We start from the raw sequence: 15863 nt of genomic DNA, 5'->3' as shown, positions 1-15863 counted from the left end.
GATGAAATGAAATTTCTATCAACTATTTATTGAAATATAAAAGGAAAAATTAGGCACATGCCATTTTTAAAATGAATTTAATAAATTAAGTCGATTTTCTTAAATTTAGGAAAATAAATCGATTTTGCAAGAGGTGATTTCAGCTTCTCTCTCTGTCACATCAGCATAATCGTTTTGACTTTTTTAATTTAATTTATTACTAATTTTGAAGGATAAATATCGAAATTATAAATGAACTCGATTCAATATGTAATATTATACATAAACTTTGATTTTGTACAATTATATATATGAAATTTTGTTTGATTCATTTTTATTTTGTAATTTTATTAAATTAGCATTATTTTATATATTAATACAAATAATATATTAATACAATATGAAAATAAATAAATAAATTTATTAATTTATTTAGATGTGTACAATTGAATCAAAATCAAAGTTTTATATATACAAATAAACCCTAATTCAAGTTTACTAGGTATAATTGTACATTGATATGAAGTTCATGCATAAATTTAATATTTATTCCATTTTTAAACAAATCATTTGAATAGCTCGGATTCAAGGTTGATATAATTTTATTTAGAAAATTTTAACTGCAATCTAATTAGGTTTATGAATACTTTTGGTATAAAAATTACTAAAGTTATTAGGATTTGAATTTTAAAGTAGATGTTATTTTTAAATTATTAACTTTTATTGTATAAGAGATATTTAAAAAAACAAATCGAACAAATTTAAACTGATTTCGAAAATATACAATTAAGCTTATAAAATTTAATTCAAATTAATTTAATTATCTACAAGATTCAATTCGATTTAAAAAAATAGAGATATTTCAAATTTTCAACCAACAAAAATAATTTTTATTTCTTTAGAAAATGTGTTTAATTGAAAATTTTAAAACGATTTTGAAAAACAATAATATATAAAATTTAGAAAATACAAAAAAATATTTCCATTGTTTTGGCTAAAAATACTTTACAAAGCTAAAAATAATGAAAATAAAGGGTTAAACTAAAGTCATATAAAAAAAAAACCAAAACGGAGAGAAGTGAAAAACGCTCCCAATAAAAGACGCTTTCAGTTTTTTTAAATCGAAATATTTATCTAAACTTACTAAATTCGTTTTAAAAATCACATATATACCTAATTTTTCTTATTATTATAAACGTGAAGAGGAAGATTACTTAGAATTCAGGATTTGTAAAGGATAGCTTTTGATTAGCAAATAGAATTGGAGAATTACAAAAAAGGATTATGGGTCCCAACTCCCAACTCTCTCTACTTTCTTTTTCCATTCTCAATTCTTATTCGTCACTTCATTTATACATTTTAGCTTAATCTTTACTTTTTCTTTCCTTCCTTTTTCAAGTACACAAAAAGTCGCTGTTTAAATAATAATAAATAAATAAAACCTTACAGTCAATTTCGTTGACATGGACGTGCAGTTGCGGTTATCCACTACATTCTTTAATTAGATTTTAATTTTTAAATAGTTTTTTTCAATTTTATCATTTTAATTAAATTTATATATCAATTTTTTTATAAATTTATTACATAAATATTTTCATGTGTAACAAAATCTAATATCGAATTTAAAATTTTGACATATAAGAAAATAGCGGTTAAAATTGATTTAATTAACATAATTAACGCATTTGATTTTTCCGATTTCTAGTTGAATAAATTAAAAATTCAGTTAAATTAGTTAAAATTATTAAATTAATTAGGTAGGAAAAATAAACTCGAAAAATCAGTTGCTTACACTTAATCCATATTTATAACATATTGTAGCTTAAATTTTTTTATAAAATTGTACAAACCAACTCTATTAAATTTTTATTCTTTTATGTTCGTCCTTATACAATTTATATTGGCGTGAAAAATTATTAAATGTTTTTATTTGTTGCATTTATCAAAAGTTTGGACTTTATTGTTGAATAGCCCTTTCATTTGAATTATTTGTTTGGAAGGCCATTTGGCCGACAAATTATGAATTTATTATCAATCACTATAGAAGAAGAGCAATATATACCTCTTTGGGTTGATAATTACAGCACCACTACTGCCTTGAATCAGAAGCATCAATAATAGATGATTATGTTTTAACTTTTTCACTTAATACTGAAATTATTATTATCTTGACAATTTAAACCATTGAGAAGAAAATCTATTATTTTAGTGTAAATTTAGTTTATACCATTAAGTGAATTTCTTGCATATTCACAGTAATACTATTTTATAGAAAGAAATCTGAAAAGAATTGTCCGCAATATCTTTGTTATGCGCCAGATCGGTTCAACTACATGTAAATCCAAGGCTTGAATACTGAAACAGAGTGACATCCTGGAAATATGCATGTTCTTCCATGTCATCTCCAATCATAGGATGTTAGCCCTGGAAATATGCATGTTCTCTGATTCTAATAGAAAACTTGTTTGATAAGGCGGAAATATTTACTATCAGCTGACTTATTGGACTCCTTTCAATAGTTCCGACGAGAAGAAAACCACTGATGCAAAGAGTTGCTTCCTTCTGCGAATTTATACAAATCGAAAAGATGAAAACGATATGGCGAGAAATAATAGCCAATGCAGCATTTTCAGTCAAAACAACATATATAAGCATCTAATTAAAGCTCGGAAACACCCGGTTCGCAAGTCATGAGGAAGAACTGCACTATGGAATTCAACGGAGCTAAGGAGATGAAATTATAAGTCCAAAGCTTCATCCCATTCCATAAAAAGCTATTGGCAGAGACATTTAACTGTGAGTTGTGATTGACAATGTTTGCAGTATTGTCTGTAGGCATACTACCAAGAATGTCAAGATAGATTTTCAAAAGCAAATAGATGCAGAATTCGGGTTTCTTCTGAATTAGAACTAAGGTCGAACATGAATTGTTACCAGAAACTACAAGGGACTGCTCCGAATGAAACAATAAGGTTGGAAGGAAGAATGGTGCCATAATGGCAGCAATAATAGTCATTTGGACAGTTTGCATTAACGATTGCTGATCCATTTTCTCAGAATCATAGATACCTACCTCATAATATCCTAACACTTCCCTCTAGCCGTTAATGAACAAGTATGCATCAATGGTTAACTACCAATTACCTCAAAATGGTAGATAACCTCATAGTATCCTAATACATTAATCTTGTTCATTAAAATGCATGTTCCATACAGGCTTTCTATTCCAGTGATGTATGCTGCAAGGATTATGTGCAGTGACTATGCAAGCACGCAATAGGATGTAGCACCAATTTCATGATGTTGCAATTGTAACATGAGTTCTATCGAACCCGGTTTCAATAAAACAAAGCAGAATTCTTGATAAGTTATACTTGTCTCGATAGCTTCCAAGTACAGACAGTAAAAGCTTTAGCTTACAGTCAAGCACAAAAAAGGCATGAAGAACAATCCGAACTTATTCACAAAAACAGATTTAAACATATTCTAGCCTTTATTTCGAAGAATGGGGAGCATTTAAAGACACCATAAATCCAATCAACTAGCCTTAGAAATGATCCACCACCAATTAAAAAAAAAGGGATTGAGCAGTTACCATACAAAAACCCATTTGGCAGGTTCTTTGATTGCACTCGGGAGCTGGTTACTGGGGCCATTTACAAGCTCCTTGTAACCACATTTATAACAAGGAACGAGAACAGCGTATCCACCATCATCTTCATCACCATGAAAGCCAGGGCCGAGGGGTTCTTCCCACCCAATGGACCATCTGATTCATATCCAGACAAATGTATACCATCTGATGGAACCACCACAACATCAAATTCTTTATCAATGACCCTCCTCTCCTCACTGCCTTGCCACTTTCCATTTCCGGATATTTTTGTTTGGAATTTAACAGTTTCAGCTCCCCAATCAGAAGAAGAATTCCCAGAATTCAGAGAAGCCCCTTTTACAACAGGTTGTTTCTCTTTACTTGCACCACGGCTAAATCGCCATGGAAAAAAAGGAAAAGAAACTGCCATTTTTCTTAGTAATCTTAAGACTCCACAAAACTGTTCTTTCTTTAAGTCAAAATTGCAGTTAACCTCTAAATTAGGAAATAGTTCATTGAGTGTGATAACTTAAAAACAACAAGACCAAAATTTGAGATGATATTAATTGGATCCAAAAGCTCGTAAATTAAGCTCAAGCAGAACAGTCTGCTCTATAGATATATCTTCAGAAAAAAATCAAACTTCAAACTTCAAACTTCAAACTTCAAACCCCAACATCAACATCAACATCAAACGTCCAAATTCGCTTACGTGGCTATCGTAAAATCCAACGTGAAGCTACCAATTGTATTTGCCTGTAGTCTCTTATCTTATTTCCTGTTTGGTTGGAAGACAATTCCTGCATATTTTCCACATAAACAGCACCATTTTTGCATGGTACCTTTTGAGTTTCTACAACTGCTTCCAGTGTTCAAATCATGCAAATTACTTGCCATCAGTATCTGCAACAATTTAGTAACTTGAATACCTTGAAAAGTTGTACTTCCAAACTGCTTCATCTTCTCCAAATAAAGAAAGCTTTTCATTGCACAAAATTACTTACAGATTCACTTTCAAGAATTGCACTCATATATCTATCACATGTTCCAAAGATCTGCCACGTCTATGACAATGAGATGCTTGACCAGCAACTTGCTTCGTCTTTCAATGATAGCAACAGAATGTGGTTTATACAATGCCAGCGGATCAACTAACTGTTTGATTGCTTGTTTGTCTAATTCTGTATCCAATCCCTATATTCTTCAAACCTTTCAAATCTTGCTTCTTTGATTTTTTAATTATAGAAAATTAGTTTCTTTGTTTTTAACTCTTATTTTCTATGCCTATGGCTGGGGGACCGTCGTGGATCACTTGCGGTGCCCTTCGACCAGTACTGATAAACTAACAGTACGAGCATAGGAAACTTAGAATCAGCTATAAAAATAGCACACATCCCACACTGGTAGGAAACAAAGGCCAACACCCCGAGTGCAATCCTATAAACTAGTGAGGAGTGCTTAGTTGGATCACGGAGCCGTGCAGTGAGCGCAGAGCGAACTATTCTTTCGCCTTTTACTAAAGAATACCGTGTGCTCGCTGCTATTAGCGGCATACGTCAATTTCTGGAGGGCTCTTCATATTGGAGAGCTGCAACAATTCTAGTTTAAACTTCATATGGTGTTGCTTTCACTTCAAAGAACCCTTACAGAAATTCATTTTTGTAACTAGGGTTAATTATTTAAGTAGGCACTTTAATTTTTCTGATAAAAAGAAGATTTTCATATCTAGTGAAAAACAAATAGACTAATTTGTTTATATTAGTATATAAAGGATTCTGCAAAATAATGGTCTCAAATAACTAAGATGCATTTTCATTACTTTTTAATAATCTTTACCAATTTAAAGGTACAGAGAAAATCAATTGTGAATGTTGATTAAATATGTATTAAATATTATAAAGTGAAAATACGAATTATTTAAATTGCATATAATAAAATTATTAAAATTTATATATACGTTACCGCAAAAATTAAAATTCATAAAATATAAAATATCTTAAATATAATTATGAAACATAAGTTTTTTTAGATCAAATTATTAGTTCCTATTTTTATGAATAAATTATATATTTAATCATTGTATTCTAGTTTAATCACTTTTTAATCATTAGTTTTAAATTTAGAACTTTGTCCAGATTCAAACGATAGTAGTAATTTCATTGGTAAAAATTTTCCATTAATCTCATAGTATACTAAGTACTAAGTAGTACATTTAGCATATATTTTAATTTAATAATTTTAATATTTAAATTTTTTAAAATAGAGTTCTAACTAATTATAAAATTCATTAATTAAAATAATATAATGTTTATGAATATTATATGAAAAATTAATATCACACTACATATGTAAAAATATGTTTCTCGTGTAATATTTTAAAAATAATAGAATGAATTTAAACTACCATTTAAATCCAAATCACGGTTTCAAAATTCGATTAAAAATATCAAAATAAAGTAAAATTTTTTACCTGAGAAAGTTAAAGCAGCGAGTTAAAAAGCCCATAGATAGTGGCCCACTTAGCCCAATCCAACCTTTACTACCTAACGGCTAGTCTCATTTAAATTCTAACGACGTCAAGTCTCCGTTCAATTAATTTTAAATTCACGGCATCCATCTCTTAACGGCTCCTTTTGAATCATATATCTGTTTCTTTCGTTCACTTTCTCTTTTTTTCTTCCATTTTCGTACATATTTTCTCTCCGTAATCTTTCAATTCTGAGAAACAGAAAATTACCAGAAAAAATTAGACTTTGGCGGAATCCCCATCAGATGACGAATCTATTATCTCTAAACCAGGTACATTTCTGGGTTTTTCTTATCTTCTAGTTCTTTTTTTTTTTTTTTTGCTCAGCTATTTTTAGTTTTTTAGAGAAAGACTTTGAGAAACCACTCAACCTTCCATTAAAATAACAATAAAAGAGCCAAGGATCAAATGTAGGAGAAAACTGATAACTAAGTCCTTTTAGCCTTAGTCCTCTTGAATTTAAGAAAATAATCATTTTCTGCTTGTAGGTTTTTTTTTTTTTTGCATTGTGAAGTTCTAATTTGAAATATATACATATTTATTTTGTTGTTATGTAGCTTTAGAGTTTTTTTTTATATATATTTTTCAATTTACATTTTTTTATAATTAGATTTTGTATTATTTTCTGCCCTCCGTTTGTTTCCCCAGAGATCCATAGAAAAGAAAATGACAATTCGGTTTAAATTCCTAAAGAATTCTGATGGATTATACTTTTATATGCTCATATATATTATGGTCATTTTCACTCCTAAAAGATCTGTGCTTTGCTTACAAACAGGTGTAACTTTTTAACTATATTTTCCGGGAAAAAAAATGGCAAAGGAAAAAGTTTATGAAGAGCTAGGAGAAGTTAAAGTTCAGAACGAAAAGTTAAGGGAAGATTTCATAAGCAAAGCTGAATTATGTGAGCACTTGAAGAAAGTGCAGAATGAGCAGGTAACGAAGATCCGAGAAGCGAGTTCCAAAATCGAGAAGTTGGCACAAGAGCTTCTTGAAAAAGAAGAAGAAATCACGACAGTAAAGCGATCAAATGAAGAACTTAAATGCATCCTGAATGAAAAAGAATCTGCTGTCAAGCATTTGAATGTTGTAAATGAGAAGCTGAGAGCTGAGCGTGATGAAAGGAATCGGAAATCGGAGCAGGAAAATCGAAGGTTGGTATTGGCTTTAGATGAAGCAAATGAGGTGAATATAGATCAAGAACAAAAGATTAATGTGCTTAAAGCCGAGATTGAAGGTCTAAAAATGGACCTATCTGTTTCAAAGAAGAAGTGTTTAGAAGCCGAGAAGGCAGCCAAAAATCCAAGGGTGCTGAGGGAAAGAGAAGATTTGTTAATCAAAGTAGAGGAAGAGAAGAGCAAGGTTGAAGATCAGCTAAAATGGAAGAAGGAGCAGTTCAAACATTTAGAAGAAGCCCACGAGAAGCTTCGGGACCGGTTCAAAGCAAGTAAGAAAGAGTGGGAGCAAGAAAAATCTGCATTGCTCGATGAGATTTCTTCACTGCAGACAAGGTTAGATTCAGAGATCCGAGTAACGAGAGACCTCCAAAACCGGTTACAGGTGTGCAATCAAGCCTTATCTCGTGAAGAAACCCGAAGAAAGCACCTTGAAGTTGAAGTTTCGGAGTTCAAAACACACTATGAAAACATTTTCTCGGAATGCCAGGATGCAAAATCACAACTGGACTGCTTGAATTCTCAGAGGGACAATGAAGTTGCGACTTTGAGACATGTATTGGGCACGAAGGAATCGTTTTATAAGGAAATGGAATATCGATCCGGAAAGCTGGAACAAGAAAACCAAGAGTTGCTGACATCCCTCAAAGAACTCCGGGAAGCTAGAATTCAGGAAGCTGGAAGTTCCTCGTCTCTTTCAAAACTGAAAAACAAGCTCAGAAGTGTGGAGCAGATGCACAAGGACTGTTCAACAAATCTTAGAGCTAAAGAAGCCGAATGGAACTCTCAGCGGGAGGAAATGACTAGGAAATTAAACGATTACAGCTCTCAGTTACAGAGTAAAGATGCCGCTCTTAAAGTTCTCGAGATGGAACTTGAAGGTTGCCTATCTTCAGCTGTACAGTTGAAATTGCAGAACGAGGAGATTTCCGTGATGTTGCTAGTATTGAAGTCGGGAATGTCAGAGGCTCGACTGAAACTTGCTAATGTTGAGGCTGAGTTGGGCCTCCATGAGAAAGAGAGGATAGAGGAGCTTTCTATTCTGAAACAGCAGCTGGAGATGAAAGATACTGCTTTGGCCGATGCTCAGAAAGACATTGAGGATGAATGTGAGAGGACAGCGATTTTATCCAGGAGGGTTGATACTTTAGATCAACTTGAGGATAAGCATCAGCTAATGGAAAAAGAGCTCAATAGATGTAAAGAAATGCTCGAGGAATCATCGAGGTGTCAACTTTGGTTGAAAGAACAAGCTTTGCAGGTGGAGAATGATTCAAAAGAAAAAATTCGAGAAGTCTATGATGCTTTAGATGCACTGAATTCTGAACTGGCAGAAGAACGGGAGAATGTAGCATCTTTGTTAAGGAGAGTTGAGTCCTTGGATCTTATCGAAGGACAGCGGCTCCTGCTGCAGAAAGAGCTCGAGAAGTGCAAGGAAATGCTCGAGGAAGCCGCTAAGTCTCAAATACAGTTCAAAGAGCAAGCTTTGCAGATGGAAAATGAATCCAGAGAGAAACTTAGAGAAGTTTGTGATGCTTTAGAAACAACGAAATCTGAATTAACCAAAGAACAAGAGAGAACAGCTTCGTTGACGATAAGGGTCGAGTTTTTAGATCAGATTGAAGAGCGGTGGCTCCAGACACAGGCAGAGCTTAAGAGGTATAAAGAAATGCTCGAGGAAGCATGTAGGCGTCAATGTCAGTTAGAAGAGCAATCTGTGCATATGAAAAATGAACTCGGGGAGAAACTAAAAGAAGTTTCTGATGCTTTAGAAACTGCAAACATTGAATTGGCTGAAGAACGTGAGAAAACAGCTTCGTTAATGAAGCGGATTGAATCGTCAGATCAGTTGGAAGAACAGTTGGCCCTGAAGCAGAAAGAACTTGACAGATACAATGAACTGTTAGAGTCATCCAGGTGCCAACTTCTATTAGAAGAGCAAATTTCTCGGACTGACAGTGACTCGGAAAGGGAACTGAAAGAAGTCCGCAATGCCTTGGTGAAAGCAAATTCTGAACTGTCAGAGAAAACTCGTGAAGGACATGAACTCAAATTTGAATTGTGGATATGGGAATCAATCGCTGAGCGGTTAAAAGCCAAGCTTGAAGAAAGTCAGGCATTGCGTAAAGAATTAGAAGCTTCTCTTCTTGCACAAATGGATGTGGAGGAAAGTATCAAGAAAGAGAAAGAAGACCTTGTCCGTATAACCGAAGAAAAAGATGGGAGAATAGTTAATCTCCAGCAGCAAATGGTGTCACTAGTGCAAGAGCACACAGCTAGAGAACTAGAAGAAGCAGCCAATTCGGCAGAGGACAGCGTTCATCAACAGACAAGAGAACACGAAGCTGAATTGGAGGCAAAGCATATGGAAATGGAGGCTTTGGTCTATGAACTCAAGGGTGAAAACAACACCAAGTTGTCAACAGACCGCGAAAACCTTCTTGGATTTGTTACGAGCCTAGGTGATTGGATCAGCGAGTTCTCCGGTGAAGACGCTAAGCTGATGGGGATTTTGGGGAGGATAGTGCAGTCTTTTGACAATTGCATTTCAGACATGAAAGGTAATGATGAACTTTATGACACTCTCAAGGAAAACAAGAAGAGTCTTATTTCTTCTCCAGCAGCTAGAAAACCTGATTCTCTTGTTGAAGAAAGATCACCTTTTAGAGAGCTCAACTAGAAATTATTGATTTCATTTTCCTTTTCGGCTTCTGTATATGGATAAATTCGTGCATGTATTATCTGCCAGTAACAGTTTACCACTTAACATTCATTGTTTCATTTTTAAATAACAAGATAGCATGTTTCTAATGTAATTTACCTTGTACGATTATCTACTGCATCAGATATGGGTATATACATATATATATATATATATTTGGCAGGTTTTAGAGTCATATCCGTCCTTGCTCCTTAGTATAGATTAATATTTCAAACAAAATAAATGTACTTTTTATGGATTTATATGATTTAATTCAATTTTCACAAATTACTAATAATATTATCGAATTAGCACCATTTTATGTTAATAAATTGCATACACAAATAATTATATTGATTCGATATGAAAATAAATATATGTATTTGTTTATTTAAATGAGTACAATTGAATCAAAATAAAAATTTTATGAATACATATAAACCATAATTCAAATTTACATATATAATTACACCAAATAAAATTACACATTAAATTAAAATAATTCACGTATAAACTTACATATTTATCCCTTTCTAAATTCTCTAATGTTTTAGATCATGAATGACGACAACACCTGTCCTGCATGCCAGCTAGGAGAAACGTGATCCTGATGTAAGAAAGCTCTAACCATGGAATGACAAAAACACCCTCATATCCTAGTCCACCATGCATGTCCAACAGTGGTATTTTAAATTTTACGGAAATTTATTTATTTAATATAAATATTTATTTAAAAGAATTAAATGAATTATAGCGTATAGATTCTATAACTGGCAAGTGGCAACACAATCCATAAAAACATAAACCCTTATATTTAACCGCACAAAATATTTCTTTAGTTTTTCGGTTCTTCCCTGTTCCGAGTCTGTTCTGTCTTGCCGCCTCCTAAGAATCCGATCCGAATCATTTGGGTTTACCCAATATTTCGCCCGTCGTCCGACCATTTCTACTTAGCGGCGACGTTCTATCGCCAAAACCGACCCTTAATCCCAACCCCAATCGTCCATTCTCTTAAAAGACTTAAACCCCAATGACTGATAAATTCACTTTTTGTCAAAAAGTTGCTAACTCATCTCAAAACAATGGTCAAACCATCCACAATAAGTCTGCAGAAGACCAAAGACGGGAAACCCATTCTTTAAACATGGGTTTCGATCAAAAGAGAGGTGTAAAGCGAGGGAAAAATGGGAAAAATGAGCGGAAGAAAGGTCCTGGAGAGACGGGAAATGTAAAGGGCTCATTTTGGACTGCATGTTCCTACTGCTATTACAAGTTCGAGTATGAGAAGAAGTATGAAGAGTGCCGCTTGCGTTGTCGGAACTGTAGAAAAGGATTTCATGCAGTGGCGGTGGCGCCGCCGCCGGAAGGTTTAGCTGTGAAATATAGTTCTGGTAATAGTTCAATGGGTGACAAGAAGGAAACCAGACGGCGAGGTAAAGGGAAAAGGCATGATGTTGTGGAGATTTCTGATAGTGATGATGAGAAGAAGGAATTGGGAGTGAAAATTGAGGCTAATAAAGTGAAAGCAGAAGGTTTCAACAATAGTGAAGGTAGTGTTGTAATGAAGAGACTAAAATCTGTGGCAAGGAATACAAAGAAAATTGCAGGAAGAGGGATAAAGATCAAGAAAGTTGAGAATGGAATTGCAGATGGTTGTAATGAAGATGAAGTGGAGGTCGTTGATGATATATTTGTTGGTTTGAGAGATATTAGCTGATGGGAAATCAATGGTATTAAGGGATCCCTCACCATATGCTTGTATGATTCCCAACAGTAGACAGGTTAACATGAAAGCATAATGTATGCTTATGTAGGCTAGTTTAGCTGACACTGTTGTTTACTAGCCTCATTGTTGAAAAAAAAATGCAGTAGTGATGGCATGGTTCTTGAATCTTGACCAAATTGTCGTTATTTCATCGCTATTAATTAATGGAAACTGTGTTATGGTTCTTGAGCATGTGTTTTGATGTTATGTTTTAACTATTTGTTCTTGAAGGGATTGTTATTCTCTGTTTTGATGATTTGTATGTTAGAAGGGGCTTGATTGATAGTGTCAACTACTTTTTCTTTAACTGTTTTTGTAGGATTTAGAGGACAGTTATATTTACTTGTGAAGCTGTTTGGCTTGAATAAGAATTCAAGCAGAAATTTCCTGATAATCTCTCTCAAGCTTTGCAAGCCCAGTGTTAGCTTCTTTTGTTCAAATGAAGATTGACCCTTGGATTAAATCTATGTTACTTGGATTATTTATTTTCCTAAAGTACCCATGTGTGACACATATTCGGATATGGGTACAGGTACATCCTCCAATATATGTAATACTTATGTTGGGCATATTCCTATATTCAACACACTCAAAATGTCTTTCTGTGTTATAGACTGAATTTGTGGATGCTTAGAAATGGTGTCCTAGACACTGTCATTGATGTCCTAGACTGAATTTGGTCTTCATTCATACAAAAATTTCAGAATGTCAGCTATAGAATTTCCAATACTTCTTTGACTCATACTGATACTGCACTTATAGAGTTTGATATTCCTAGATGGTGAAATCTAGCATTTTGTCATGTTAAGCTCTTCTTGTGCATTTATCTATTAACAGAATATTCTTTTTCTGAAGCTAACTTTGATTTTAGTTTAACTTGCTTATGTTGTCATGGCTGTGAGAGAGTTGGCAATTTTTTTTTTAACTCCAGACATGGAATCATAACAAAATCATGCATATTGGCCAATAAAAGAAAATTTCCTTTTTACATGTTTTGTAAATAAACTGTTCTTTATAGTTTATTTTCATAATTATATATTTTTAGCTTATTATATAGGCACGCATGCAAAAACACACACATACATATTGCACTTCACTTTGGCCTGATTATCATGCAAATCATTGGAATGTACTACTAAGGATTATCCTACACTGTGGCTATTCCAATTTTTTTTTTTTTTTTTTTTTCTGTGAAGAATGAATGATAAAATTGTGAAACAAACTTCAAGATCATAATCAACAACTCTTAGATACCAATATCTTAAAGAGTTAAATGTCTAGATTATATCAAATATTTCATAAAATCAGCCCATGCTTGATACATTAACTCTCATTTATTAGCTTCGATATCTCTTATTCTATTTATTGCGTGCATATGCCATCTCGCTAATAAGCAGTAAAAGGGAAATACCTTGTTCAATCTTGGATCAAAATCTCTCTTCCGATCTACAATCTTTCTTTCTACTGAACAAGTTCTACTGGAGGAAAATCTGAGCTCCCCCATGGTTCGTCTTAAACAGGTAACGGTTTACTGTTTTTCCCATTTTCTCATTTCTTAGTCGAGCAATCTTCTTATAATCATTTGTTTGTATCTTCTGGTTTGTACCTACAGTTAGAACAGGATATACAACAGCATCTCAGACGTTACCGTGCTTCAATTTCCACCATTGATTTCAGCTTCAAAAGTTTGAAAAAGGTGACTAAACCTAAGGCTGAGGCCAACATAGCCAATGCCCTGAAACATAAAACTGCTGAGAGGCATCGAAGAAAGCGGATCAGCCGACAGTTTGACATGCTCCGAACCATCCTACCGAACTTGATCAAAGTAAGTGACGAAGAGATTACATAAATTTAATTACCATTACATTGAACTGTAGATATGATATATTAACTTTTTGCAGAAATTTTGTGGAATTTTACTTATTAATAACAGCTTCCATAAAACATGGGTATTGGGTTTGGGTTTGGGTTTAGGCCTGTTAGTTCATGAAACCATCTTTAAGAGGTGATTGAGGTTTGAATTTCAGCATCTGCGGACCCTTCTATTCCTCTAGTCTTATGTTCCCAGATTTGGTGCGAGTGTCAGCCATAGATATTTATCCTACACTAGTATGCTTAATTTGTTTCGCTCACTTTTTCAATATATTAGAGGATCATACCCCCAATCTTTCCATGTATCAGATGCAAATTTCAAATACAGGTACTTTAAGAAAAATGAAGAGTTCAGTAACATAACCCTAAGCAACAGTCTCCTTTATAAAAATGAAAGGGTACTCAAGTCAATCTATTCATTTCGTGCAACAGATGGACAAGGCATCTGTGTTGGGTGAGACAGTGAGGCAGGTAAGGGAGCTGAAAAACAGAGTAAAAGAAATGAAAGGAGCTTCTGACGGAAGCTTGGAATGTGTGCTCCCTGGTGAGTTGAACAGCTTAAGTTTTGGTTTTTCTGAAAAGGATGGGAATTTGGTAAAGGCTACATTCAGCTGCGATGACAGGCCAGAACTGATAGCTGATCTCACACGAGAAATTAGGAAGGTGAGTGGGACGGTTGTGAGGGCTGAGATGGTGTTTATAGGAGGAAGGAATAAAAGTGTGTTGTGGATTAAAGGGTTTAGTGGAAATGAACGGATGGGGATGCTCAAGAGAGCATTGAAAATGGCCATAGATATACCTAAGAAGAATTGGAACCCTCGTTTCAACATCTGATTATTCTGTTGTGTGTGAAATGGTAGTAATTTCTAGCAGCTATAAGGCTATCGAAAAGGTTGGTTTTATGAGTATATTTAAAGAACAAATAATGGTGAATAGTGTGCTTTGTGTATTCAATTTCATAGATGTAGTTCTATGACCTAGAACAACAGTTCGAAACACGACTGCCTCAATTCTCAAATTTAATTAATTTATTTTCGTAATATGATCTACAAGCACGACACATTCGAATGTTTCAAAACACTTACAAGTCGACATCTTAAATTTTAAACACAATAGTTATGATATGATAAAATACAGGTACATGCCAAGCCTAGATTTAGATCACGTACCGATCCTGCCTGTTCCTGGAAAGCTGAGAAAATTGCAAAGTCGGTTTCACCGCTTATAAAACACAAGTTCTCTGCTACAATTGGTTTTGATAGTCTCTTCTAATTTCACAAGCCGATCAAAATCAACTTTGAATGAAACCATGGCGATCCCATCTTCGCCGGTATCATAATCCTGTTTAATGTCCTCTGGTACAATTGTTTTGGTTGAAATAATTATGCATACGACTAACAGAAGCTAACGATTAACCCTAAAATATTAATTTACTTGGAAAACGAGGCATAATTCTAATGCAAAACAATGCTCACTTGACGGTATAGAACTCGCGAGAGATCGAAAGGAACATCCACACCCATTGGAACCTTTCGGAAATTCCAATCAAATATTAGAATTTCAATGTATTGAAATCGTAAAATCTTCAATTGTTTTCTTGCTTTAGATTTGACAAGACAAATCGGAGCATTTCTCAAGCATTCCGATGTCACTCTACCGTAAGCCCTAACAAGTCCTACCGTTCCCAATTTAATTCCCCCAAAAGTAATTAATTTTACCTGATGACGACCACAATGACTTTATCCAAACCCCAAAAAGGAACCGAAGAATGAATCGGCTTCCCCGCCGTTCCAGAAGGTTCACCGTCATCACTCGACCGGTACTGATCCCCAACCTATAATCCTTCTAACAACGTCAAATTATGAACTGAAATTGAATCAGATAACCGAAGCTGCGTATTAGATACCTTATAAGCCCAGCAATTGTGAGTGGTACGGGGATCCTTGACCTGACTGAGGAAAGACTGAGCAGATGGTTAGTCGGAGATGGGGCCAGCAATGACTATGAATTTGGTCTTTTCTATTTCCTTCTCGAATGTTACTATCTCTTGGATTGTGGTAAATGCGCCTCCATTAGTGATGGTGCTGGAGCTTCCGGCGGTGGTGACGGTAGGTTTTTTCTCTCTCGTTGCCGCCATTAACCGTATTCAAATGGAAAGTCCATTCACATTTGGACAAAGCATCGACATCTTGTTGCCCAGTCTTTTAAAACTATTTTGTCGTTATTATGTTGATGGTCAAACCGCTTCG

The 15863-nt window shown here is 34.2% G+C and overlaps 1 protein-coding gene, 1 long non-coding RNA gene and 1 other non-coding gene across 4 annotated transcripts; 2 read left to right on the top strand and 1 right to left on the bottom strand.

Annotated features, from left to right (window-relative positions):
- The first annotated feature begins 5047 nt into the window (after nt 1-5047).
- Nucleotides 5048-5164, top strand: LOC128035124 (U5 spliceosomal RNA). The gene has a single exon (XR_008191526.1). It is a non-coding gene; the product is annotated as a U5 spliceosomal RNA (small nuclear RNA).
- A 1062-nt stretch (nt 5165-6226) lies between these two features.
- LOC105800901 (uncharacterized protein At4g38062) lies at nt 6227-10092 on the top strand. Its single transcript, XM_012632264.2, has 2 exons — nt 6227-6373; nt 6880-10092. Exon 2 carries the CDS (start codon nt 6915-6917, stop codon nt 9954-9956), a length of 3042 nt encoding a protein of 1013 aa, XP_012487718.1. The 5' UTR covers nt 6227-6373; nt 6880-6914; the 3' UTR covers nt 9957-10092.
- Nucleotides 10093-12972: 2880 nt separating this feature from the next.
- LOC105802261 (uncharacterized) lies at nt 12973-15863 on the bottom strand. Of its 2 annotated transcripts, none has more exons than XR_008191158.1 (3): nt 15521-15863; nt 13449-15448; nt 12973-13348 (listed from the first exon to the last, which is right to left on the bottom strand). It is a non-coding gene; the product is annotated as an uncharacterized LOC105802261 (long non-coding RNA). The 2 variants fall into 2 exon arrangements; XR_001136145.2 differs by having other exon boundaries at nt 14784-15448.

This window comes from Gossypium raimondii, chromosome 11 (assembly GCF_025698545.1).
Source record: "Gossypium raimondii isolate GPD5lz chromosome 11, ASM2569854v1, whole genome shotgun sequence".
In the NCBI taxonomy this organism is placed as follows: Eukaryota; Viridiplantae; Streptophyta; class Magnoliopsida; order Malvales; family Malvaceae; genus Gossypium; species Gossypium raimondii.
This window is presented reverse-complemented; position numbering and strand designations above follow the sequence as displayed.